This window comes from Neopsephotus bourkii, unplaced genomic scaffold, assembly GCF_033783945.1.
Source record: "Neopsephotus bourkii isolate Nb327-2 ecotype Australia unplaced genomic scaffold, CSIRO-AGI_Nbou_v1 NB_1181, whole genome shotgun sequence".
NCBI lineage: Eukaryota > Metazoa > Chordata > Aves > Psittaciformes > Psittacidae > Neopsephotus > Neopsephotus bourkii.
In genome coordinates, this window is record NW_026901666.1 from 4,611,273 (window position 1) to 4,638,883 (window position 27,611).

The 27,611-nt window shown below is 38.9% G+C and overlaps 1 protein-coding gene across 3 annotated transcripts in view; it reads left to right on the forward strand.

Moving 5' to 3' along the window:
• PKP4 (plakophilin 4) overlaps positions 1-27,611 on the forward strand; it is a 91,646-nt gene that overhangs the window by 15,063 nt on the left and 48,972 nt on the right. For 2 of the 3 annotated variants that reach the window (XM_061363820.1, XM_061363821.1), the window contains exons 2-3: positions 14,624-14,757; positions 26,961-27,073. In XM_061363820.1, the coding sequence (XP_061219804.1) occupies positions 14,629-14,757; positions 26,961-27,073 (242 nt within the window). In that variant the 5' untranslated portion in view covers positions 14,624-14,628. Of the gene's footprint in view, positions 1-14,622; positions 14,758-26,960; positions 27,074-27,611 lie in introns of those variants that run through there. The other variant, XM_061363822.1, reaches the window with a different exon arrangement.

A 27,611-nucleotide genomic window follows, 5' to 3' on the forward strand; every position in this document is an offset into this window, starting at 1 on the left:
TTGAGGCTTGAAGTGGTGTCTCACAAATAGAAAGGCAAAAACCGAATTGGGTAGATGCATATCCTGTTAACATCGGTAATATATCCTGCTGTCTATAATATTGAAAAGACAACTAGCAGCTGACTTAAAGCACCTGGCTGAAATATTTCATTTTTAGAAGCATGAATGATATGTGTAACAAATATTTTCAGTTCCTGTGGTATAGTAGTAATATAGGTGTTTCTTTTTGATTCCTTCCTTTCAAATAGGGTTGGGTTTAGTACTTTATTCTGCTGAAGGGTGTTTGGGAATTTTTTGGCTTAGGGTGCCTTCCTGCCTGCTGTTCAGCTGCTTCCTCTTCCTTACTTTACAGTGCCCAGAAAGTTCAATACAGTATCAGCTATTTGAAATTGTATATGTTTTTATGAAGCTTAAGTAAGATGTTTTATAAATGGAAAGATATGCCTCTAACTACAATTACTGTTTAAGAGTTGTATGAAATAGCAGTCTTGCAAGTTCTGGAAGTGCATTCTTTTCTGCTGTTGTCATCTATGGGTGTATTTCCTGAATTATTGGCATTTTCCTGGACTTGCACAGTGCAAGCAAGAGCAGGCGTTCTCTGGTTTGAAAGTGGAAATCCCCTAAACCGGTTGTGTTAAGGCTTAAAGTTGTGCAATTTTTCAACTATTTCATGGTACTGAGAGGATTTGCTTTTGATGGCTGTGTTTTAAACCCCTCATTTCGAGCTTGATGTTAAAGCACAGTAAAAATAACTTTAAATGGGGAAGAGCACCCCAGTATCCCATTTAGAAGAGGCAGTAACACTTAAATAATTAATGTCATTGATGTTGTCTGATACCTGGCAAGGAAATAGCAGTAGCTTTTAAATATTGTTCTTGATGATTGTTTTGTCTTTCCTTTGGTGACTTCAATATTTCTGCTGTTACCACTTTTCCCAATAGTCTCTGTTTTGTGTCCAAACACAGGCAACTCCTACATAAAATTTGTGTGGCTTTGCTTACTCTTTTCTGACTTTTCAATTGATTCAACACAAAATTAGGTGTACATAACTGGATATTCTTCTTTAGCTAAGCACACTGAGAAGATGGTGCATTTCAGTGCAGTGAGAAATGGAAAATAAACAGGAGAGATAAACTAAGGTATGTTTCTCTCTTTTGCCACCCTCCCTCCTCTGCTCCCACGCCTTCCTTTTTCTTTGTCATAGGAAAGGATGTTTTGATTGTAGGCATCCCAATTTCATGTCGTATTGCTAGTTGTATTCCGTCGTGCGGTTGTTCCTGCTTCAGTGCAGGACTTTGATCATCTCTGTTAGCCTGGGTGGACTTCAGTATAGGCAAGGCAGGATTTTGCATGTGGAGGTAATGAGAAATTAATAGGTATCATTAGAATGGTTAGATAAGCTTCAATATTCAGTTAAGAGTTGGGATTGGCTGCTTTTAAGCTTGGCCTTTAGTTTTAGACAGATTCTTCTGTAGTTCTCACTCTGAATGCTGTCCCTGCCACTCCACGACACACATGTTCCCCTCCCGTGTCCCAGCCATCATGTACAAAATGCTCTCAGTGTTGCCACCTTTCATTTGTTATCCCAGGTAGCTGTGTTGAGGTAGTGCCACTGACAGCCCATTTCAGGCCTTCTTCCAGTGCAAGTGAACTGTTAACTATTGCTTTGATTACAACTTTCTAACTACACTGGCCACAGGTTACAAGGCCACATGGCAGTGGCAAAAGCTTTACATTCAAGATGCATTTCTTCTGCTACTCGTCATAGAACAAAATTAGGTAGACTTGATAGAATGTACTCCTGACAAATCCACACTATCTCTTAACACTTGAACTTCTAGGGCCTGTTACTGGTTTTGATGTACTTAATTTTCCCTGCTCAGAAATTAGAATTAGACTAGAATATGGGGCAGGGAATTAAAAGGTAGAAATAAGAATGATGTTGTTGTGACCAGTATTTGAAATTCCATTGAAACTTGGGATTTGAGCTTTTACAATACATTTGAGTCATGTTTCCAGTCTTTCAGTAGCAGAGGCAGGCAAATTAGACACTATCTGAATTGTGTCTCCAGCTGGTAAACTTTGATGCAAAATATTGCCATCTCATGACAAAATTGCATGCCTGTAGCAGTTTTTACAGGGAGAAATGTTTTTTCACTGAGAGAAGAAAATCACATCTTAACATCATTGAGTGCTGCATAAAGATGCAGTACTTGCACACAAGAGAAAGCCTGTGAAAACTGGTCTGAGAGTTTCTTGGTTTAACTGGGCATCAGTAAAAAACCTGAACACTATATACACACATGTGCACTACATATGCAGTATTTCAGAGTGTGGCTAAAATTATTGACATTATTTAATGTACCATTGACCTGACTTTTTTCCCTTATAGCACTTGCAAAAAGTTTCATGCCTAGCCATTTTAATCTGAGTGTGTATAACCTTATAGTTATGCTTCTATCATCCACCACCTACTGTGGGAAGGCATATGGTTCACTTTGATAGGAATAGTTCATACAATTTTGCATTTATTAACATTATTGTATTTACTTTGCTTTATAACTTTCTTCAAGTTACTCAGTTATCTTTGTTCTCCTCTAATTGTAATGTCGCTCGTAAGTTTTGGTGCTTCACAGCTCTTCATATCTTTATAAAGTATTAGTAGAAATACTATAATTGAGTAGAATTATGTGTAGTCTTGCTACCAGTACTTAAAGATTTTAAGGGTAAACAGTGTCAAATATACCTCAGAGAAATAATACCAATGATACCTCTGCTTGAGGGAGATTAGAGAACTGATTGAAGTGTTGGTAATTTTGGCCTTAAAAGCCAGATGTTTGCTGTCTAATTCATGCAGAATATGCTATACACAACTTTTTTTTAGCATCTAGCTTGGAGAAGAGAGAGCGCCATTTGTTTAAATATAGAAGTTTGCACACAGCATTCTTAGCAATAAACTGAATTTTGCTGTGCATGAAGTTCTGTTTCAGAGTAAAATGAGGAGTATGCTACAGTTTAATAATTGATAAAACTATATTTTAGAAAAACCTATAGCTAATCTATAGCCGTATTTATTAGAGAACAGCATTATTCCCCAATCTGTCATCATTACGCGAGAATTTGACATCTCTGTAGTAGTCATTTGAGCAGGAACAACCATAGGTTGCATTAAAGAACTTATAAACATATCCCAAGTAAAATCATAGAATCATAGAATAGTTAGGGTGGGAAAGGACCTTAAGGTCATCTAGTTCCAACCCCCCTGCCATGGGCCGGGATACCTCACACTGAACCATGTCACCAAAGGCTCTATCCAAGCCAGCCTTGAACACTGCCAGGGATGGAGCATTCACAACTTTCTTGGGCCACCCATTCCAGTGCCTCACCACCCTTACAGTAAAGGAATTCCTCCTTATATCCAATCTAAATTTTCCCTGTTTAAGTTTTAACCCATTACCTCTTGTCCTGTCACTACAGTCCCCAGTGAAGAGTCCCTCCCCAGCATCCTTATAGGCCCTCTTCAGATAGTGGAAGGCTGCTATGAGGTCTCCACGCAGCCTTCTCTTCTCCAGGCCAAACAGCCCCAACTTTCTCAGCCTGTCTTCGTACGGGAGGTGCTCCAGTCCCCTGATCATCCTCGTGGCCCTCCTCTGGACTTGTTCCTAACAGTTCCATGTCCTTTTTATGTCAGAAGCAGAAGCTTCAACATCATCAGTTTCTAGATTTTGCTTGGCATAGTTGGATTTTTTTCCCTGCTAAACCGCACTTAAGCTGCCTCTTGTTGGTCACTTATTCCTGAACCGCAGTTCTCAGTGCAGCAGTGGAGACTGCAGCGTCAGTAAAAACATGTGAGTCTGTGCTATAAGTGAAATCACACCACTAATGTAGTCTGGTTGGTTTTAAAGGCATGATACAGCAGGGATTGGTAGTGTCCAGTTCCATACCATCTCAGTGTGTGATGCCAACTTGCATTGGCGAAGCAGTAGGAGTTCTGAAGGTCTCTTCAGCTATCTTTCGAAATTGTGGTGGTAGCTGTTAATTTTTATAATGGGGAACATTGTTTATGTAATAATTTTCTTCCAATATACTGTATGACAGAATTGAAAAGCATACTTTTATAAATGTATAAAAAATAAATTTGGTTTTATAATGCTTCCAGTTTAAATATCTGCCTTCAGTTAGTGTGCATTATATCTAGGAAGAATGTATGGAGTAATACTTCAGTGATGACTTTACTGGGCTAAGAAAATGTAAGTGAAAATTGTATAGCAGCTACAGTTATGATTCTGCTTGGTGATGTTCGTATGTTAGTTATTCTCAGGTTAACTTCTATTTGGTTGCTTGTAGGAGTTTTCAGGTGGGAGATTGAAAAAGTATCAGTTTGGAGCTCTTGCGCTTTGCAAGCATTTAGTAGCAGCACTGCACAGCATATATGAACTGCAGTTACTCTTGTCTGTTACAGTTTTTAAGTTATGTTGTTTTCTGACATTCATTCTGAATGACTTCATACCCTAAATTAACTGACACTATTCCAACACTAAACTAAGAATTTATCCTTCTATGAATGGTTGAATGAATAACTGATGAATGTCTTTTATCACTGACAGTCTGTTTGGAAAATCTAAAATCCTTCTGTGGTGCTATGTATCCCTCTTCCCCATCAGCCTGCACTAGGACGAGACTGAACTTTATCCCTGAAGATAAATGTGATGTTTGTTTGCTGATCTGCAAAACTGGTTTTGAGCACTGTGTTCTGATGAGGTGGTTCTAGGTGGCAGTGGATGCAGATACATCGGCATAACAGAGCAGAGCAGACTTGGTGTGGGTCAAAGGAAAGGGTCAGATTTGGAGTCTATCCTTTTTCTTTTCTTTGAGGCATGGAGTCTTGTTGATTTAAAGTACTGAAAACTTCATTGCCAATTAGCTTGTGGTACTTCATACATTTGTGAAACGTTAATGCCTTCCAGGCATCCTTCAGATGGCAAAGATTCCTTTTTTTTTCTTTTTTTTCTTTTTTTAAGGTGAGCTACAAATACTGCCTCAAGCCTCAAAGGATATGATTGTAAATATGCCTTTATTCAAAATGGTTGCCTTGCTATACCTGTCTGATATCTTCTGGTGAATGGCTTGAAAGCTATAAAAAATACTAATCTTGTGAACATGTTACAACTGGATATTTGAGGATTTAGAATCTTGCCTGCTCACTAGAATGGAGTTAAAGTATGTAGCCATGGGCCAAAAAAAAAAAAAAAAACAGCACAAAAAGGTTGTTATGAGGAGCAGTAACAAAAGTAAAAATGTATTTCATTTATCCAAAAGCTAGGGTAATAATTTTTAATATTTTTAAAAGGACATAGCACCAATTGCCTTTCAAACCTGCATGTATTTAAAAAAAAAAAAAAAAAAAAGGAAAAAATGTATCCTGAGAAGAAAAAGGGCTGAGGAAGGTGGTTATTTAGCAGTAAGGTAATTAAATGCATCTCCCACATTTCTTAGACAACATATCAGTTGCAGATAGGCTTCTTTTGTAAGGGTGGGGCTCGGTCTCTGCAATTGTGCAGGTGGTTTTATCCTGTCATTACAGAAGTCAGTTTCTTCCATGTTTTCATCTGATGTATTTTCTTCCCCTTATTCATCCTTAAGTCCACATGAACAAAACTTCTGTGTTACTAGTGTCCATAAAGAAAAGTGATATCTGAACAGAATGCTTAGCCTGTAGGGTGATATTTGAAGAAGCATGACTTACTGCATCTGGAAATTTTAAAACCTATTTTTCATGTAAGCGTTTGAGCCATCTTTCACATAATCCATTTTTAATTACTTGCATCATCTTTGCAAGTGGGTAAGCTGTCATCTGCTGTTTTTTCATCCTACACATAACTATAGGCTGGTAGACATAATACAGAGTTTGTCTTGATTCAGTCACTTGATTGCACCAAGCTTGAAAATGTAAATCACTGCCTGGTTTGTAGGTGAGCAGCACTCCGTCCTTGTAGCAGGATGAAGCTAATGGGAACTGCTCATGCCTGGAAGTGTACTGACATGTCTGTGAAGTAGCTAAAAAAAGTCAGATAAATTTTTATCATGTCCTCATCTAAAAAATATAGAAATGTACTAAGTCTTGGGTTTTTTCACTTATACTGTAAAGGATGGAAAAATAAGAGTTTCTGACCAAGAGCTGAGATATCTTGGTGCTTAAGTGTGGATTTATAAGAATAACTTAGTTGTATAACAAATAACATGTCAGTGTACCAGGAAGTTGGTTTTAGCTTTTTGGAGCTCTTTTTTTTTATTTTTGATATTATTTTTTTTTTAATTCTGTGCTAATGAGTATTGCTTTCGTGTCCTTGGTGATTTACTCCTGTGGCTTAAGTTAATTTTGTAGCTAGGAACTACGAGGTTTTTTAGTGATGAGATGTTGCTCATTGTTTTTCTCATGTTTCCTTCATGAAATACAGTCTATCTTATCCTAGTTGACAGAGTTCGTAAGAATTGTATTACCTCTTCAGTGCAGATTACTCTGGTGACTGTTGTTACTGGCTTCAGATCAGCAATAGGAGGCTTGGAAACAGGGAACATGGGTACAGAGAAGATCTGGGAGAATAACCTGTGTAAGGAGTGCAAGAGGAATACAAAGGGAGGTAACTAGGAAGCTGTGGAAAAGCATCACTTTTGCTGTCTTGCAGGAACCTCAAAAGGTCTGGGTTTTCCTTGGGCTGCACTACAGGGGATGGATTACTCGGTGCTGGCAAAAAAAGTATCTGGTTATCTGTAAGAGAACAGCAGGAGGAGCAGTGAAAAGTGGAGAGTAGAGACCAACAGGAATGAAGAATTAAAACATGGTTTTGTACATTCACTTTAGTGAATTCTATTTTTTTCTTCTCTCCTCCTTAACTGTGTATTCCCTTCCTTCCTTGCATCAGTGATTATATGGCTGCAAAATCAACTGATTCAGAAGAATACCCCCCTACCTCCCACCAAAAAAGCACAGCTTTGTGTCAGATGAACTCACTGAACCTATTTGCTTTGCAGCTGTTTGGCCATTTGGTCAGACACAAAAGAAAGTATTACCCATCTTGGCAACCTACAACCTCGCTGCATGTTCAGAGGACTGGTGTGAAAGCCAGGATTGGCAGGCTACTAAAGAAAACTGGTGATTCTGCCCTGTCACCCGTGCTGAGGTGCCAAGGAGTCTGCTGCATTTGTACAAAACGAGAACATCTGGGAGATTTTTAGGAGTCGGAGCTTTTGCGTGCTAGATGAAAGCAAGCCAATTGTGTATAGTGGAGGCTATAGGTATCCTGAGGCAGTTAAAGTGGCTGTTAAATCATGATTCACTTGGGCAAATCCCTGCAGCTGCCTAAAGAGATGGTCTCTCGTGCACACTTCTTGGATTGAAAGCTAACTCTTTGGTGGCTCAGATCCACCTTACTGCATGGTTTCATGAAACCATTTGAGTGCGCCTCCACGGTAGAGAAGATAGAGAAGCTGCTATTTTCAGAATTGTGTAGGGTATTTCAGACTAGAGGCTTCAAACTGAACATCTTTATTTTCACAGAATCATAGAATCAACTAGGTTGGAAAAAACCTTTCAGATCAAGTCCAATCTTTACCCCAGGACTACCAAGGCCACCACTAAATCATGTCACTGAGGGCCTCATCTACACATTTTCTTGAATATTTCCCGGGATGGTGACTCAACCACTGCACTGGGCAGCCTGTTCCAATGCCTGATCCCCTTTCTGAGAAGAAATTATTCCTAGTATCTGGCCTAAAACTTCCCTGATGCAGCTTGAGGCTCTTACCTCTTGTCCTATCGCTTGTCACTTGAGAGAAAAGACCAACCCACAGCTCACTTACAGCCTCCTTTCAGGTAGTCATAGAGAGTGTGATAAGGTTCCTCCTGAGCTATCTGTTCTTCAGAGTGAACAACCTCAGTTCCCTCAGCTGTTCCTCTTAAGACTTACTCTCCATACCCTTCACCAGATTCATTGCCCTTCCATGGGCACACTCCAGCACCTCCATATTTCTGTCATAGTGAGGGGCCCAGAACTGAACACAGGATTTGAGGTGCAACCTCACCAGTGCCCAGTACAGGGGGATGATTGCTGCCCTGGACCTCCTGTCCACGCTGTTTCTTATACAGCCCAGGATACCTTTGGCTGCTTGGTCACAAGCTGTCCCATGTTCAGCTGGCTGCTGACCAACATCCCCAGGTTCTTTTAAACTAGCCAGCTTTACAGTCACTCTTCCCCAGGCTTGTAGTATTGCATGCGGTGGTTGGGGCCCAATTGCAAGACTCAGATTTTTGTCTAGTTGAACCTCATGCAACTGACCACAGCCCATTGATCCACCCTGTCCAGATCCCTCTGCAGAGCTTCCTGTCCTTCAGCAGATTAACATTCCTGTGCAACTTGGTGTCATCTGCAAATTTACTGATGGTGCACTCAATCCCCTTAACCAGGTTGTCAGTAAAGATATTAAACAACACTGTCCCTAATACTGAGACCTGAGGGATACCACTGGTGACCAGTTGCCAACAAGGTGAAGCATTTAACAATTAAGAAAAATATATTTAAATTATTGACAAGATGTTTTTTATCAGACTGAAATCCACAGAAAACAGTAGCAAATTATCCTTGTCTACTGCTAATCTTCCCCAGAGTTTCAAAGGATCTCGCATTACACTTTAGAACTATATTTATAGTTCTAAATGGAGCCATTATATTGAACCATTATACCATTATGGAACCATTTATACCATTCACTAATCTGTGTTTCTGCAACTTCCACCAAAAGATACCTCAAAACATTTAATTTTTTCAGTTCTCATGCATTCTGTGCAATAGAAGAGAACTGAAATTCATGGTTGTGAATGCTTCATCCCTGGCAGTGTTCAAGGCTAGGTTGGACAAGGCCTTGGGTAATATGGTTTAGAGCGAAGTGTCCCTGCCGATGGCGGGGGGGTTGGAACTTGATGATCTTAAGGTCCTTTCCAACCCTAACTATTCTATGATTCTATGATTCTATGAAATCTGGAATCATTTCTCATACTTAGTAATTTTAAGATGTGAACAAGGTATGCTGAAATGCATTGCACAGAGCAGTAGAACAGTAAAATGTGTTTTCTGAATTTTTATTATGGCTACGTAGATCTTGGTATCATTAATGTGCAGGAGCAATTTGAGAATTAAAAGAGCCAGAATACAAGGAAGGTGTATCTGCAGATGATTCTTATGTATATTGTGTGATCCATCAATGCATAAGGTTTGTAGGAAGCAGTCCTGCATCCATCCTGACTGCAGTATGGTACTGGGTTGTAGGGTGTGAGGATTTGGGTATTTTGCTATGATACTGGGTTGTAGGGTGTGAGGATTTAGATAGACTGGGAAAGATGTAGAAACAAAAGTTTCTTGTTCTGAGTGACACCTAACTGCTTTGCTGTGACACAAGAGAGAGGCAGAATAATTGTTGATCTAATTTTTTGTAGGATGAAAGTCTGGTTGCTTGTTTTCCAATAATGATTTGGTTATGCATACCCAAAGGAGGGAGTAACACAACTAAGTCCAGGGAGCATCTTCAGCCAGTAAATTCAAGTATTTTACAAGGAAGAAAGAGGTGTTTTACTTGTACCTGATCTTAAGGCTCTCACAAATCCTGCTTTTGGCATTTTCTGTTCCCTTAAGGTGGCTGTGAAAATCTGACTTGGCTTTCTGATCTCCTTTCGTTAAAGGGTATGCCTAGACAGAGGCATGGTGGTGGGGACTGGGTCCTCTGTGGAGCTGGGCTGTGGAGAGCATCTCACATTCCTATTCTTCCTTCTGCACCTTGTCACCTGCATGGCAGCTGCCTGGCCACACAGGAGGTGAAGTGAATGAGCATACGCATTTGTATTAGCTGAAGTATGTACATAAGTATTTGTAGGATCAAAGCCAACAGTTGTCTTATCTTGAAATCAAGATTAGAAAATTGGTAAGTTTGCCAAGAAATGTGTTAATTGAAAGAACAGTGGTTAAAACAACTGCCTATGTGGGAAGGGTATATCTCTAATTACACCTTTTTGCACAGCAATAGATGTACATTTAACACTGGCATCTTCTTTAATAATTTGATTGGTTTTCATCTGAGTGTTTTTACTATGGACTTAATGTTGGGTATATTTTAAGTTCAGACAAATTACCATGCCTTCCAAGTGGTTCAGATGAACATTTTCTTGACTGGTTTGTTACAGAAATTTACTACAGATATGGTGAAGAGTTATTTCACAGTGCTGGGGTGAGAAGATAATGACAGAAAAATTATGGAAGAGACAAACTGAGATCATCTTCCTGTCTGTGCTCATTATATCATATTTTTGTAGAGCTTTTTAGTTGGTTTAGTTTTAAACATTCATTTAGACAATATATTTTGAAAGTGAGTGCTTAAAAGGAATCGCCACTGTATTTTTATAGTGCTTTTGTGGCACATCATAGAATAGAAGCTTCAAAAAGTCAATCCTATTTTTTTTTTCAGTTAAGTAAAAAAAATGCAACCAACCTGTGCTTTTCCTTCCGTGTATGTCTTAAAGAAAATTAAGAAGTGTCGTTTGTTTGATTGTATAAATATTGCTTTGATTTCAGTTCTTTAAGGTCTCATAACTTATCTTTTGTAAACTGTACTTAAACCTTTGGAAAGAACTGGAAGTTTGAAAGTGTGACTGTGCTGATTTGTACTGGTATTGTCTGGGATAGAGTTAATTTTTTTTTCATAGTAGCTCCTATGAGGTTCTGTTCTGGATTTGTCACCACAGCATTGTTGATAACCCGGGGTGTGTTAGTTACTGCTGAGCAATGCTTGCACAGGTTCATGGGCTGTTCTGATCCTCACCCTGCCCTGCTAGTGAGTGGCTGGGGGTGCACAAGGAGGTGGGAAGGGACGCAACTGGAACAGTGGCCTCCAACTGACCAAAGGGATATACCAAACCATGTGGCATTATCCTCAGCAATAAAAGCTGGGGGAAGAAGGAAGGAGGGTCACATTCAGGGTGATGGTGTTTGTCTTCCTTGAGTCACTGTAACGTGTGATGGAGCCCTCCTGTCCTAGGAGTGTCTGAATACCGCCTGCCCATGGGGAGCACTGAATGAATTCCTTATTTTTGCCTTGCTTGCGCATGCAGCTTTTGCTTTCTCTGTTAAGCATCCTTTATCTCAACCTATGAGTCTTCACACTTTCACCCTTTGATTCTCTTCCCATCCCACTGGGGGGGTGTGAGTGAGCAGCTGCCTGGGGCTGAGCTGCCCACCAGGGTAAGACCACAACAAATCTAAATATTTAATTGATTTAAAGCTATAGAGATGTGCAACTGCATATTTGGGATTTCGGTGCTGCCTTTTCTGGCTTAAAAGACTGGCTTTGTTTAATAACCTGTATTTTGCGCTTCTCACCTGGAAATCCCAAAAGCACAGTGGACACTTCCCTGGTTACTGTGCAGATAAAGATGTGTTGGGATGTATGGACAAGAAAGCAACCCACTTCTGGAAGAAGCTCGTGTGTTACTTGTGAGAGTTTTGGAGACGTGGTCTTCTATTACTTAGCAAATATCTGTAAATGAGTAAAAAGCCTGACTGGGTAGTTTTATTTCTTCATTATATGCCTGCAAATTTAACAGTCCATTCGGAAACTTAAAACATTGAGTTATAGTCGCAAAAGAACCATGGAAGGTGATTTTAAAAATCAGGTATGACCCAGGGTTTCATAACATGTATTCTGTGATTCTTTGGGTTATTGCATCTTGATGAAAGAGTTCCTATACAAGTAAAACCTTAAAGGAATACATTTTCACTTTCTAAAGTCTCGAGGTTACATCCTTCACTTTATTAGAGAGTGGTTTTTATTCTGGTTGCTTGGATGCTGTTTGGCTGGCTCTAGGAGGACTGAGGGCTCTTGAAGCGTTAGGGTCACACCAGGCTCACGGCTGGTGTACAGAAGTATCCATGTGGCTGCCTTTGTATTAGCAAGCTTAACGTGAACAAAGATGTTGTTCCAAAAATAACCAAGTATGTCTGGTTAGTCATTTGGTGGTAATTTAGCTGCCAAGTAGCATGTAGGATCAGTTGATAATCTATTCTCCAGAGTAAGTTCTGTTCCCATTGCACAAGACCCACCTTAGTCTCCTTCAGACATGTGCACCCACAGATGCTTTGGCACTGATTGAGATCGGCTAGGTGATGAAGGAACACTGGTGGAAATAGTTGTCTTGGGGTTTTTTTCCCTCCTTTCTCCTTCTCTGTTTTTTTGGGGTATGTATGTACTGTTGTTGTTGCTAACAAACCCTCTTGCCATGTGGTAGGGACTCTGGTAGCTGGCAGACTCGTGGTGCTGCCAATCCTGCCACCCTGGTCCCTCATGAGCGGCTGCCCTACACTGGCTGGAGCACGGTGCCTCTCCTGCCTGAACTCCCATCCCTTCCCTCCCTGGTTCTGCCACTGAATCTCTGAATCTCAAAGAAGAATTTGTTCGGAGCCAGCCAGGACTGACAAGGCACTGAGGCGAGCAGGCACAGGCCGCAGTGCACATGGGGCTGGGTGTTGGGGCCTGCTTCCCCCAGAGCGGGATGTGGGTGAGTGGATGGGGTGGGAAGAGCTTTGCTGGGATTGTGGTGGAAGAGCAAGTACCTCTGGATTTAAATTTGTTCTGGATTAGAAGGTATAGTCTTTAAATTGCCATGTCTGTGGTCTTGTTGGAAGGTGAAGTGAGGGAAGAAGGAAAAGGCGTTGCTCTTTGTGTCACTAAAGTAGCGTGCTCAGATTTCCCTCTGCAATCCTGACACCAGACACCTGGCAGCACGGTATTTGTGCAATTGCTTTTTCCTTGTTCCAGAAGATAAATGTGAGAATGGGCTGTTTATGCAGACTCTTTTCAGATCACTGGACAGTCTCCCTGTGTAACTTGTGCAGTCACTGAGGGGAGGCGAGACTCTTCTCCAGGAAGCAACTGAGCCAGAGTTAGGCTCTTGCTCTGATGTGCTTTTCGAAGCAGCTTTTTTTTCATTTGCAGTGGTAGAAGCTGATGGGTGATCAGTCTCCTGCGCCACATTTTACCTCCAGGACCACTCCACTGCCTCTCATCACTCATCTCACTTTAATTTCTCTGAAGTTGCTGTTTGATTCCCTCAGTGGCTGATGAAAAACTGCACATTATTAGTATTACCAGCTCTTGTAGCAGACTAGAATAGTGTGGTTCATAAAGTTCACCTGCTAACACACTTGAAGCGGCTCGTAAGCCTGAACTCAGGTCACCTCTCTGACAGTGTGTATGCACAAAGCAGAGCAAAAGTACTTTCTCTTAAATCATCCCTTTTCTGGTTTCCATTCATGTTTTCTGCCCAGGGCTACCTGTAGAAGCATAGAAGTCCTCTGACCACATGTTGCTTTGCTTGTACTTGGCCTCTGTGTATAGGCACAAGGGCAGAAGATGCCCCGACAGGGTGGGCAATCCCATAGGGCAATTCCACAAGAGACCACACGGGGGTCAGCTCAGCTGTGCTTCCAACCAAATCAGAATGTGCAGTTTTACAGCATAGCCACTGGTCTTGTAAGTGGTCTTGTTTTTTAGGTAGTGTGTGCCCAGCTTTATGCTGTTTTAGCATTTAAAAGGCAGATGGTAGAGAAGGGATGATTGCAGATAAAACAGGTCAGGACTCAGAAGTATTTCAGGCCAGTTCCCAGCCTTGGAACTTACCTGCAGTGTAAGCTGCTCCTTGTGAAAAGAAGAAAAGGTGCTGTTCGTTTGTTTCCTCTAGGAATACTGAATGAGTTTGTTCTGAAAATCTAAAATGAAATATTGACTACTTGTAACATCAGACCTCTTGAGCTTTTTTCTTTTTTCTGAAGGCAATTAAACCATGTTATGTGTATGGAAGCTACTTGAATACCACCTACTTGCTAGTTTCCAAGTGTGAGACACACTTTGTAACTATCTCTGTAATATTAGTTAAGAAACTTCTGTAGTTAAATAAAGTGCCTTTTTTTAGAGGTACTGGAATGGTTAGCTTGCTGCCTCTGCAGTCATGAAGCTCAGAATACTTGAACGCTAATCCTGTCAGTCCTTTCCATGCTATCCATAGCCCAGGGCAATTAGTTTAACTTTTGTGTTTTAATTTCCTCATCTGCAGAAAGAACACTAGAAGCATTATTCCCATTAACTTTTTATTACCATAATTAGTCTCTCCCATGATTTGTTCTTAGTAGCAAAGCATTCTGCTGTTACACGTCAGTCTTCCTTGCTAAAAACTGCACATGTGGTAATCTTTTACTGATCCTGGGTGTTTTTGATTTTTAACACCAGTGTTTTTCACACACCTTGGGTTTTGCAACTTTTAGTAACTACCACAAAATTGTGTTTTAAGAATAATCTTTAAACATTGTGCAGCCTGCTTGCTTCTGCCTGGATGTCGTGTTCTGCATGCAATTCTGATTTCAAGTTCTGAAGGTGAAGCAACATACGTTAATTAATAATATGAAGTTACCTGCTAATTTAGTTCAGTTTGGAAAGGTTTTAGATAAGAGAATTGATAATCCTAAAACTTGAATTTTAAACATCACTGGCTGAAAATGTAAGCTATTTCAAAATATTGTTATTACAGGCAAAATGCCAGCCCCTGAGCAGACCCCAATGGTGGAGGAGGGGCTGCCACAGACAGCACAGGAAGCTTCCACAGGCCCAGGCATGGAACCAGAGACCACTGCCACTACCATTTTGGCTTCGGTAAAGGAACAGGTACATTCCTTATTTTCGGACATTCAGTATAGATTGTGAGTTAACCATTGTCTCTTATTGCATTGCTGGTAAAAAAAGTCATTGTTACTAAACATAATTGCTTCTGTATTAGCATTAGTATAGTGTCTTTTGTATAGCAGAATGCTAGAATCTGAATATATAAGGTCCATTTTAATTGCACTGAACAGAGCATCATTATGGTATTCTGTTGGAATGTATGCACTGTTGTCATAAATCAGACTTGAAATGCAGGTATATTGTCAAAAAAAGAAAAGCTAGTGTAGAACTGATGCAACATTCGGAACCAGTCTGTTCTGTGCCTTCTGCAAAGTTGTGTACAGTATTATAGAAATTCGTACATAAAGATTTGGTATGATTAATTGTATTTTGTTAAAGAATGGGGTTTAAACTTTGAGTTTGGCTTCAGTTATCAATACCAAGGTATTTTAAATCTGCAACACATTCATAGACATCTCAGTCTCTATAAGGAAAATTGTTTGAAATCAATTTCAACCTTAGTTTGTAAAGATCGTTCAAGATGAAAAAAATTGCAGTTTTACAAAGAAACATTCTAACTAAATATTGTGGGTTTGATTTTGTGTTTTGTTTGGTTTTAAAGAAGACAAAAGAGAGAAGTGACAGTTTGGCTTTCCTTGTCTAGAAATACTGATCGTCTTCACTTAGTATGTAAATGTAACATCTGAATTTAAGAATAAATCTGCTGTCTTGGTTTCAGAACTTCTTTTATGACAAATCAGTATTTAATTCGCGATATTAACTAGGAATGCAAACACTTGATGTATTAGTAATCATATGTTGTTTCATATTATGATGTTTTTTTGAAGGTGAGAACTAGATTACATCATCTTTGTGTGAACAGATTTCGTAGCCATAGAATCTTCATTCTTAAACAAAAATTTCTGCAAGATGATGAAATTTGGGACATTATTTTTGTGCCTTAATGAATAATTTCAAAAGCCTTTCAAGATGACAATATCAACCTTAATAATTTCTTAGTGATATTAAAATTAATATTGAATCCTTCCCAGGCGAAGGATATTAATAATGCTGGAGGCTGTCAAGATATGAGTAGTCAGTTGAGCTACAGTGTTCTTAAGTCATTTCTCCTTCTCTGAAACATTAGTTTGTCTTGTGCCATTGTAGTTTATCACAAATGTCAATTAGAACTCATTTACTTAAAATCACCACAAATGTACTTTAAGTTGGTTCCTTTTATTTTGCAATTTACAAAGCACGTGTTTATAATGTTAGCTTAGTTGATGAGAAGTACCGCAATACATGACAGTGCTGTGATTGCTGGTGATCGCCAGCCAGTAACCCTACTGCTATGATTACTGCCTGAATTACTTTAGTGCAGCTTTGATGTGATAGTGATTGCTTAAACTGAACATACAATTACAAGAGTATTGTTTAGAATAGGTAGATACAGAAGTATATAGTACAAAGGTGTTTGTTAGCATTCCTTTTCCTACCCAAGAAATGTTTTTACTTTTTTATCTTGGAGAAAAAATTATAATGGAATATTTTCTCATTTTAAAAAGGAGGCTAAAATATTTTCACCCTTCCATTCATAAAAAGACTATTAGATATGTGCACCATTAAGTAACTCAAGTCTGATGAAAGGAAAAAATAAAATGAAAGTTGTGTTTAATGGTTAGTGAAACACAAACTTTAGGACTGTAGCCTAACTTTATAGACCCATTAGAATGAATATGAAGGTGAAGATGGTGTAGATTGTATTACACTCTTGAAAGTGATAATGTGAAATAACTGAGAGCTAAGCAATTGCTTTCTGGTCTTTTTTTCTGTTGCTAATAATTAGGGACATTGACATGTTCAACACCCTTCCTGTATGGCGGGAAGCCCAGAACAGAATATTTTCCAGTGCAGTTATTTACTTTATTAAGCTCGAACAGAAACTGTTATGCTGTTTGCTGTGGCCTAACTTCCTTTTGTACAGGAATCTCTCTCTCTTTGTAAAATAGAGTTGCCACACCTTAACTTAGTTACTTCAGGAACACTTACTACAGTGGAAACACAATTCAGAAGAGCCTTTACTATTACCGGTCAGATTGTGCAAGATTTTATCTTAATAAAACTTTTTAAATTACTACAATAGCTCTGAATTGGATAAATTTATTGAATGACTTTGTTAAGCTTTCGCCGGTGGTGACGTAGATATGATTATGTAAAAAGTTACATCAGTTTCTCAATGAACCTACAAGCCACTTTAAATAAAACTCTACATTCATTTCTTTTTCCTAGGATCACAAATCAGCTTAAAGCAACATTTTTTTAAAAAAACTAGAGGATGTCCTCTGAAGTCTGAACGTTCTCTCATGGAGACAAAATGTTCAGAGCTGTGTAAATTCCCCTTGATTGTATTTTAGGAAAGAAGCATTTCAGTTCACTTTTAGTGTCATGAAATAATATGTGCAGAACAAGTGTAATCTGTGAAGACATTTAAATTACTAGTTTTGTGCTTTTCTGAAAGCTCAGGTTTTGTTTTAATGTGAAAACACATCCCTAGTTAGTATAAATAATGACACTATCACCACAACCACCACTGGCTCTCATTGGGGTAGAGGAGATGGTTCTTTAACCAGGTTGAGTTATTCTGTTTGCGGGTACATTACTGGATATACTTTGGGATTAAAATCTAGAAGAGGACTGACTCTTACTGGTAAGTTGTATCTCTAGTACAGGAATTCCTTTTTGAATACAGGGAAATCCTAAGGCTAACTGTAAGAAAGCAGGCACATATTTTGGTCTCTTTTCTTTTTAGCGGATTTGGCAGTGGGTTGTAGTTTTGGGATTTGTTCTTTTTGAAGGGTTTGGCCGGAGATTGTTTTCCGTGGATTTGTTTTGGAGGTAGTTTGTTTGCGGGGCTGGGGGGAGTGGTATCCAAAGTATGTGTGCACTTCTGAAATGTTACAAAGTTTCCATGCTGTAATGGATAGAAGTATCTTAGGAAAAGCTGAAACGGGTTGTAAGTAAAACTAAAGCATTACAATATATGTATCTGTATTTCTGAATCCTAACGGTTATTGGAATAAAAGTTTAGTTGAGTTCTGTAGGATGTCTCTTACCCATACTAAAAGTTTATCGACCATTTAAATAGTAAAATAACAAGTTGCTAAAAATTATAGGGGCATCATCATGGCATTAACTTTGGGGGGGGTGGAATGTAGGGGCAGCTAGTTGCCAGGAACTCCAGATAGGTTGCTGGAATTGTTCCTACTTTACCATGTGCGATTCATAAACTATTGAATTGGGAGTGGATTGCTGCTGAACTGGTAAGATTAAATGGGATCCTTTGGAATTGTGAATTTCCTGCTTAGCATGTGAGTTTTCCTTTTCAGTGATTGGGAAAAGGTCTCACAGGAAAAACTGCCCTTCAGTCCAGTTTTCAAAAGTAACACGAATATACTGGGTTTAATTTATTTGCTAAGAGAGAAGCACTTGCACCAGTGGCAGAATTTGGTTGGGGCTTTTTTTTTTTTTTTTTTTTTTGGTTTCTTTGTTCTCTGAACGGTTGTTCTTGACACGTAAAGATGGACCACTTTTCACCTTTTCTTTTGTAGATCGGTGGCAATAGAGTAGGAATGACTGGATATGCTTTCAGGTGAATCCTCATAAATCTTTGGGGTTTTCCTGGAAAACTCTGCTCAACACTTAAGCAAAATCTTTTCCTGTTGTGTAACTGTGTTGAACCATAGTATATACACAGAAAGCATGCTCTTTACTTTTTCTCCTTCTTTGTGCTTTAAATAGCCAAATTCTTCACATAGTTCTTGAAGTTTTTTACAGGTTTTGTGTAGTGAGAGGTGAGGTTTAAAGGGTGGGGGAGAGGAAATGCAAAACGTGAAATTTTTCAGATGGAAATTAAGGAAATTACTGCATTATTAAGCATTACTAAGAATTGTTATTTAAACATAAATGATGTTTAAAGATTACTTTAAAAACACCTTTACTAGAATGACAGTATTTTAGTACTAAGTTTGGGAAGTTTCTTTGCCAATTCAAGTTATTAGCGCTTTATATCAAGTACTCTGTAATCCAACTCTGTAGGCACATAGTTTCAACAAGATACCTGAGGAAAAAAACTATTAAATGCACTTTCAGTAATGAGGCACAAACATGGAACAGTCTTACTCTGAAATGCTGATTTGCATGCATCTAGTGATCAGTTAGGTAGATAAATGTGTATAATTTCTGAAATGAAGACTGCACTCTTTATTAAATAGACTTTCAAGCTTTGAAACAAAAATCCTTGTCACAATTTTCCAAATGACTGGAGGAACTGTTTTGTGGGTCTTTTTTTCTAGGTCTTTTTATATTGTATTCAATTGCACAGGTTGTTCTTCCCCATTTAATCCCAGAACTTTGAAGTTTACTGCTTCTGCTGTTTACGAGAATTACCAGTTTTAGTGGATCAAGTCTGAAAAGTCCAGTTCCCAAGGCTCTTTTTCTAGGACAAAATCTATACCATTCCTGTCTCAGATGAAGCTAATAACTCATTTCCTTAATTGAAATTCTGTGTACTCCTTAACTCATACAAAGGTCTAGAAATTTTTTCTTTCTAGCATGTACTGTTAGGCTTCTGAGGAGAAACTCCCCTTGAAAAAGCCTCTCAAGTGTGAGTACCCCTGAAATATACTGCAGTATTTATACCTTTTGTAAGACTTCTATGCTTAGGTTACCAGCCTATGTACTCCATAGCAACTGAGCTGAAATCATCAGCTGCCATTACAGTTCACTTAGCTTCAGCACCAATTTAATAAAACCTTGCATTGTAACAAACATTTTCTGAGGAGGATGCTGCCCAGATATGGTCAGCAAATACCTCAATTGGCTTTCCTTCTTTTTACCACTGACAAAGAGTAAGCTTTCTATAAATTGCTTAAATTCTGATCCCTCATCAGCTAGAACAGCACTAAACTGCTTTACCAAACTAGTGAACAATGCAGGCATAAAAGTATTAAGGGCTTTAATGGTCTACTGCTGTTGAATGCAGAGTAAGTGTGGTCAGTCAGTAATTGTAGCTGTGTCATTCCACATCCTGTAATCTGTGATTCTCTTTACCCTGTCCAATTTTTTATCTTTTGTCTTCTGTTTTAGAAGATACTGAGATACTGAAAGCATGCAATCGCAGTTGTGTGCGTAAGTAAACTTTATTTTTACAGAAAATTTTAAGGTTGATCTAATGTGGTTTGTTAAAAGTACAGGGTTTTTTCCTCAGTAGTTTCTATTAGAGAGCTAAATATTAGGTTACTACAGTGTGAGATTCATGCTGGAGAGAAATACAGTTACTCATGTGGTTTTCTGTAGTCAGTTGCTTGATCTAGCTCCGAATTAGAGCAAGCAGAAACAAGTAGAACTCTGCATAGATCGATGCAGGAGGTTAATGTGAAGAAGGTATAAATTAACTTAGTTTTGTTTGTCCTTTTCGCTGTTGCACATTTGTATAATAAAAATATCCAGAATGTAATTGCCTTTTGTTTAGCACTGTTTCAACATTCATAGGTGATGGGGATTGTGTGGCTCTTCACTATGTGCTGCAGTCAAATGAGAAATAGTAAGTGCAAGTAAAAGTATTCCTTTCGAACGTAGGCTATGCTTTCTTAGATCATCATCTCAGACCACTGGAAGAGGCTGAACTGAATTGTTCAATGAGCGACATTGTTATGATTAGTTCAGCTTACAGTTACCTTCTTAATAGTTCATGAAGACAGTGATATTTGGCAGTTGAAGCAATTTAACATAGTCCAGTATAACTACGACTTCAAATAACATCCAATCCTAGCTCTGTCTTCTACCACAGCAACCACTGAGAACTGGTGAAAGACAAGAAGCTGCAAGAGATGCATCTCTCCATTAATAACATCATCCCTCTCGGAGGTTCCCACTGTCTGATCCTAGTCTGACTAGCCAGGCATGTATCATTCAGAAAGAATCTGTGAGTTGCCTTCACTGCTTGTGCCATTGCTGCTGATTATTGTGTAGCTGTCACCAGAAAACGTTCAGTTTATTAGCTGGACCACTCTTTAAAGTTATCTCTGTTTTGCCAGAGGTTTTCAAATCACAACAGGAAGGGAAGAAAGTAATTTTTAGTTTCCAGGATTTTGAATGTAGGCTCCTTATTGACATCCATGTTACTGAGGGAGAAAAGTTCCTCCTTAATAGTGGTTCTCTGTAATGGGATGAAGATAGAAGGCACAGAAGTGCCCCTCAACCTTCTTTTGTGACCCAAAGCCTGCAACAGGAGAATGGCAGTGTTTAGAGAGTGTCATACAAGTTACATTCTCATTGCTTACCTGTTTTCAAAGATTTGCTGTTAATAGCCTAACACACTGTGATGGCAGTTGTTTGCACTTGCCAGGGATCCACAGGCCTGTCAGAATTACTCTGGTTTCAAATTGAAAGAGTTATTTTGTTTTCAGGGTTAGTGTAACTTGTCTCATCTGTAGCTTGCAGCAGTGAAGACCTTGAAGTATCTTCTTTAGTGAGATCCCAACATCATTGCAGATGAATTGCCACTTGACATGCAGAGCTTGCCAAGTAAGAGCTGTCGTCGGTCACCTGGGGTATACACTACCATGCTGACACCCCATGTGGGGTTTGACCCTCTTCCAGAACACAGATCTAAAATTTCATGTTTTGGTTTTCACTCATGGAAACTTGTCTGTCTGCAGTCTGTATGATTGCCTTTCCAAAGCAAGTTTTCTTCTTTCTTTAACCATAGATATGCTTCCTGTTCCTTAAATGTAATCATATTTAAAGCTGGCAATTTTATACAGCTTTGTGTTAAGAAGTATGGTCTGTGGTTTTGCAGTGGAATTTAGTTCATGAATACAAAACCTGTAGTTTTATAAGGTGATTAAGTAGTTACTGCTAAACAGCTTAATAGAATTATAGGGCTTTTTTCCCCTCTTGATGTTGGATAATTTTGGATAAAAGTAGCTCTGGCCAAGGCATTGTAGTGTGTATGTTTCAGAAGATTTGGTTGGTCCATTTGACACAGTACAGCAACAGATTCTGTAATCTACCTCTATAATTTTAGTATGTTCTTACCACAGAGATGTTCCTTCTTCAAATGAAAGCAAGCTTATTAATTGTTTTATTTGACTCCTGCAATGCCATTTTGTCACAAGCCAGTACTATAAAAATCAGCTAATTGTGCTTTTTGCCTAGGGTAGCAGCTTCTCTGTTGCTAGCAGCCAGCACTGTGTGAGAGCATCCTGTCTGAGGAGCATGCCCTGCCACTGCTTGCAGGGAACTGGCTAGAGAAACAAATTCAAATAGATTCCTGAGATAAGTAGTGTACTGTCTGATAGATAAACATGGTGGTGGCAGGTATTTGTTCAGAGTCATGTAAAACGTAGGAAGTATAAACTAAGAAGGTGATCAGCGCGCTTACTCAGAATTGATTAGGACTTAGCTTTCTATAAAAACCAGATGATTTAGACTAAGAGAAAAAAAAAAGGCTGAAAATATGAGGATTCCAGCTGTAAAGAAGATGGTACTTCTAAAATTATCCCTCTTGCATATTTATGCAGGTATTTAAGACATGTCAACTACAGCTGTAGATACCAAATTCAGGAGACATAAAAATCAGCACTCATTGTCTCAGAAAACATGTAAACTCTGCTACTTCACTGGAACCACAGGCTGCACGGGTAAGAACATTGCTCAGACTATAAAATGGAGCAGAATTTCTTGCTGTTTTGCTTGTGCTGCAAAAATACATTGGATTTTCCTAACCATCAGAACAATTTAAAAATGGCATATCAGTTGCATGTCTTTTATACCTTTGCAGTTCAGTGCACTATGATTATTCTTTTTGGTCAGCACCAAAATATAAAGTTATGAAGAATATTATAAATAGACAGCCGAAGGTGTTTGTCCAAAATCAGCAGTACAGATACCCGAGGAGTGGCCAAACTCAGCTTGGTGTTTTTTCCTCTTCACAGTATCACAGTATCACAGTATGTTAGAGATTGGAAGGGACCTCAAAAGATCATCTAGTCCAATCCCCCTGCTGGAGCAGGAACACCTAGATAAGGTTACACAGGAACATGTCCAGGCGGATTTTGAATGTCTCCGAAGAAGGAGATTCCACAACCTCCCTGGGCAGCCTGTTCCATGTTCCGCCCCTCACTGAGAAGAAGTTTCTTCTCAGGTTTAGTGGAACCTCTTGTGCTCCAATTTGTACCCATTACCCTTGTCCTCATGTTTGCCACTGAGAAGAGCCTGCTCATCCTCTGACATCCCCCAATTATATACACTAATAAGGTCACCCCTAATCTCCTCTTCTCCAAACTATAGAGACCCAGCTCCTCAGTCTTTCCTCATAAGGGAGATGCTCCACTCCCTTAATCACTTAGTGCCCTGCGCTGGACTCTCTCCAGCAGGTCCTGTCCTTTTAAACGAGGGCCCAGAACTGGACACAATATTCCAGATGAGGTCTTATTTCTACTTAGCATAGTTTTTCTGATAGAATACCAGCGAGTTTTGCTTTCTGAACATAATGTAAACAAATTAAGTAAAAATTATCACTACATTGTCCATTTGTGGCATTCACCTCTTTTACCCCCAAGAAAACTAGGAGTACAGTTCTTCTGGTTTAACTGGCTTTTGATTTTTGCTGTATGGGAGAAAAACAGGGTTTTTTACTTAAATGGACAGTTTGTTACTTTGATTGTACAACTACCTATACCAGTTTTATATTGGATTTTTTTTGTTTTTAAAAGAAAAATTGTATGAGAACTCTGGGCAGGCCATACAACTAAATACAAATCTCTTTGCACCATCCTGTGTGTCAAAACCAAACCATAATTTTGAAGATGGGGCTTACACTTATATGTTTAAGAGATTATATATCAAGTGAGAAAATGAATTATCAGCAGAAAAAGAGTTCTTCCATTTTCCTACCATGATGCTTTCAGTTAACTGAAGTTAATTTAGCTTTTTAAAGTTATTTTTTTCTGTCAATTTTTCTCTGTAAGAAAGACAGCGTAAGCCTTTTTACCAGTGCCTGAAGTGACAGGACAAGGGACAATGGTTTTAAACTCAAAGAGGGCAGATTTAGGTTGGATGTAAGGAATAAGGATTTTTACAATGACTAGAACAGATCACCCGAAGAAACTGTGGCTACCCCTGGCAGTGTTCAAGGCCAGGTTGGGTGGGGCTTTGAGCAACCTGGTCTGGTGGAAGGTGTTCTTGCATGTGATTGTTGGAATTGGATGGAATTTTAGTTTCCAGATGAAGAATTTCGGATATACTGAGAAGTGTGGAAAGGAAATTGTACACCCATTACACTGTATGAAGAAAGTATACTGTGAAATGAGAAAAATACAGCATATCTTTCACTTTCTGGATTTTATCTTGATAATTTTTTTGTGCTGAAGGAAAAAAAAAAAAAGGCATTTCCTATAGTTGTTACACTTCCGTAACATTGCATTGGTCATTCTTTTAATTTCAGTGGGGCTTTTTGTCTTTTAAGCCTGTAATTATTTTACACTTATAAAATGTAGACCTATTGATTTTTCTGATAATCTCAATTACCCAGTCCATCTCCTAAACACTGTTAGGACAGAAGTGCATGACAAATCAGTTTAAAAGATGTGACTGTGTAGATGCAAGCTTGGTGGACAAGCCCGGATTTTATTTTCCTTCTTTGTCCTGTTTCTGTTGTTATGTGCTCCTTTTTAATTGATTCATTTTATGTAAGTGGGCTTTCTAAACATTGTCAACCTTTTTGTAGGATTTGGTAATCTACTGTAATTTTTTTCCTTTAGGAATGCAAAATGGCAGAAGTTGCCTAGTGATAACATTTGCCTTATCAAATGCCTTCCTCCAGGAATACATGTGAGTTGGTGTAAAGACTGAGAGTGCAGAATAAGGAAGTAAAGGGAGCAGAGAGCTCAGGAGAATGCATATTCATAGTGTATATCAAGAGTATGTTTTCTAGATAATGATATTTTCATGAATGCCTCTGCCTGTAATAGGGATTGGTTGAATGAAAGCAAATAATGGCTAGCATATGTTTTATTTTATTTATCTAATTAGAAGATCAGTAAATAACAATAGGCAACCTGAGCCTTGTGTTAACATTCTTAGTTTATATCAGTGACGTTGCTATTTAAATATTGATTTAAAAGTAAGGAATAGGAAACAGCTTTAAGCATAGGGTAAGCTTTTTTTTTTTCTGCAAACAACCTGTCCAATGCTGTTTATTTTACAGATTTATATTTGTTACATGCTTTGTAGAATCATACAGTATTTAGGGTTGAAAAGAACCTTGAGATCATCTAGTTCCAACCCCCCTGACATGGGCAGAGACACTAAACCTTGTCACCCATGGCTTTGTCCAGCCTGGTCCTGAACACCGCATTTTCAAGAAGGGGAAAATGGATGACCAGGGGAATTACAGACCAGTCAGTCTCACCTCTGTGCCTGGCAAGGTCTTGGAGCAGATTCTCCTAGAAGGCATGCTAAGGCACATGAAAAACAACAAGGTGCTTGGTGACAGCCAGCATGGCTTCACCAAGGGGAAGTCCTGCCTGACCAATTTGGTGGCCTTCTATGGTGGGGCTACAGAACTGATGGACAGCAGTAAAGCAGTAGATGTCATCTACCTGGATTTGTATAAAGCGTTTGACACTGTCCCACACAACATCCTTGTCTCTAAATTGGGGAGACATCAATTTGATGAATGCACCACTCAGTGGATAAAGAACTGGCTGGATGGCTGCACACAAAGAGTTGTGGTCAATGGCTCAATGTCCGGCTGGAGACCAGTAACAAGTGGTGTCCCTCAGGGATCGGTGTTGGGACCGGTCTTGTTTAACATCTCCCTCCAGCTGCTCCCATAGTGTGCATTTTTTTTTTTAACAGAACTGCAGCATATTCTGTTCTGTTCAACTTCCCTTAGTAGAGCAGTAGTAGACAAATGCAGTCTGTGGTTGCTTGTGTTTTATGGCAGTAGTGGGGCGAGTTCTATGTCCTGGAGGCAAACAGTTTTGCTGGCCAATATTTGGAATATTCGAGTGTGTTTATTCAGCTTGGTTAGTGAGTCCTGAGAAATGTTTAGAAGTGTCTACAGTTCCTAATGCTGTCTGGGAGTGGCAGTAGCTTGGGTGGCATATCTTTAAGGGGCCAGTTTGTTGCATAGAGCTTAATCAGACTTTCAGAAGTAGCTTTCTATTTTATGGCAGTTGCTGTTAGTCTTATCCCTCAGCTGGCTTCCTAATGAAATCAGTGCCAGTTAGCCTTCTGTTTGGGGGATCTTGGAGGTAATATCATTGTGTTGTCAGTAGAAGAAACTTTACTCTTACTTCTGCAAAGTAAGAATGTATTTAGAGTAGGTGTTTACTACACTGGTACTCTCAGCTCTCCTATGCAATGCGTAAAGCCCTCCAGGACTGGAGCTGTGAGAATTCAAGAGGTATTTGCAGACACTGAAAGCCGTGGGGTGTGTTGCTGAACTTCACCTTACTGAAAAGGTTACGAATTGGAAGAAGTACAGAGCTTTTTTAAGGACCATTTATGGAAGTACAGTGTTTAGCCTCATTCCATGTAATATAAGGTGGGAAAGAATAGTTTGCACTAACTATTATCTCTGAGTGAAGGTGACTTTTGTAATACAGTAAGGCATGCAACTACTGTGTAATACAATTACATGATTTATACTCAGAAAAGATGAAAGAGCACATCTCTACCCTCAGCCAGTTTGAAATAATAAATTTTAAGCTTTTGAATACAGAAGTCAAAACGTAATATAGCTTAGGATATGAAGTTTCTCAGTTGGAAAGGTCAGGATACAATATTTTCCTGTATATCTCTTTTATAGGTGAAATTGAAGACTGACTTTTATAGGCACTAATTTTGTTAGATTGTGGCAATGTAAGGAGGCACAATGATTCTAATTGCAGGAGGAATAAAATCCACAAATGCTTAAACATTTTTTTTCCTTTTGTGACAGGTGATAAATCAATATTCGCATGAATCACTGATATAAAGAACAATTAAATTCCCACTTTAACATTCTGATAGTTTATTCCATGAAGGAAGAGTCAAAACAAGAAACACGGTTGTGATGAAACAGTGATTGTTTCAGAATTCATCCACACCCAATTTTTAACATCAAGAATGCTTTTCTTTTTATCTTGAAATTTCAGGAGCTCCAATTTCAAAGACTTACCAGAGAACTGGAAGTGGAAAGGCAAATTGTGGCTAATCAGCTAGAAAGATGTAGGCTTGGAGCAGAATCACCAAGTGTCGCCAGCACAAGGTACAAGTCCTGATGACTTCGCTTTCATCTGTCCCATAAATTAGAGGGCTTTTTAGTGGTGTTTACATCCTACATACATATATTTTCACTAACAGCTGTTCACCTTCCATTAATATCTGAAGTATTTAAAAAAAAAAGTGCAGATTTTCTGTAGAGTTTATGGGACAGTTTAAAGAGGCCTCCTTAATAATTGATTACTTTTTCAGTAGAGTGTATGTAAAGCTTTAATTTCTCCTAAATTTGTTGAATTTTACTTTCTAAGATTCAGTCAAAGAGAAATACAGTAGATTTATGCATGGTTGTATTAAAGTGACAGTGCTAGTTAAATGCAGTAATCCTATCATTTCCCCCCCTGAATTAACTATTTAGTTTCATTCAGCTTTTCTGAAGTACTTTGTGTTGTTACATTTGTTTCCAGGGAACATCTTGCTCTAAGTGTATTGTTAGCATATTTAAATAGCATGAAACATACGTAATATCGTTCACATGATGAAAATAACTGTAGCAAAGCATTTTGTTAATATTTCAGGTGTAACTA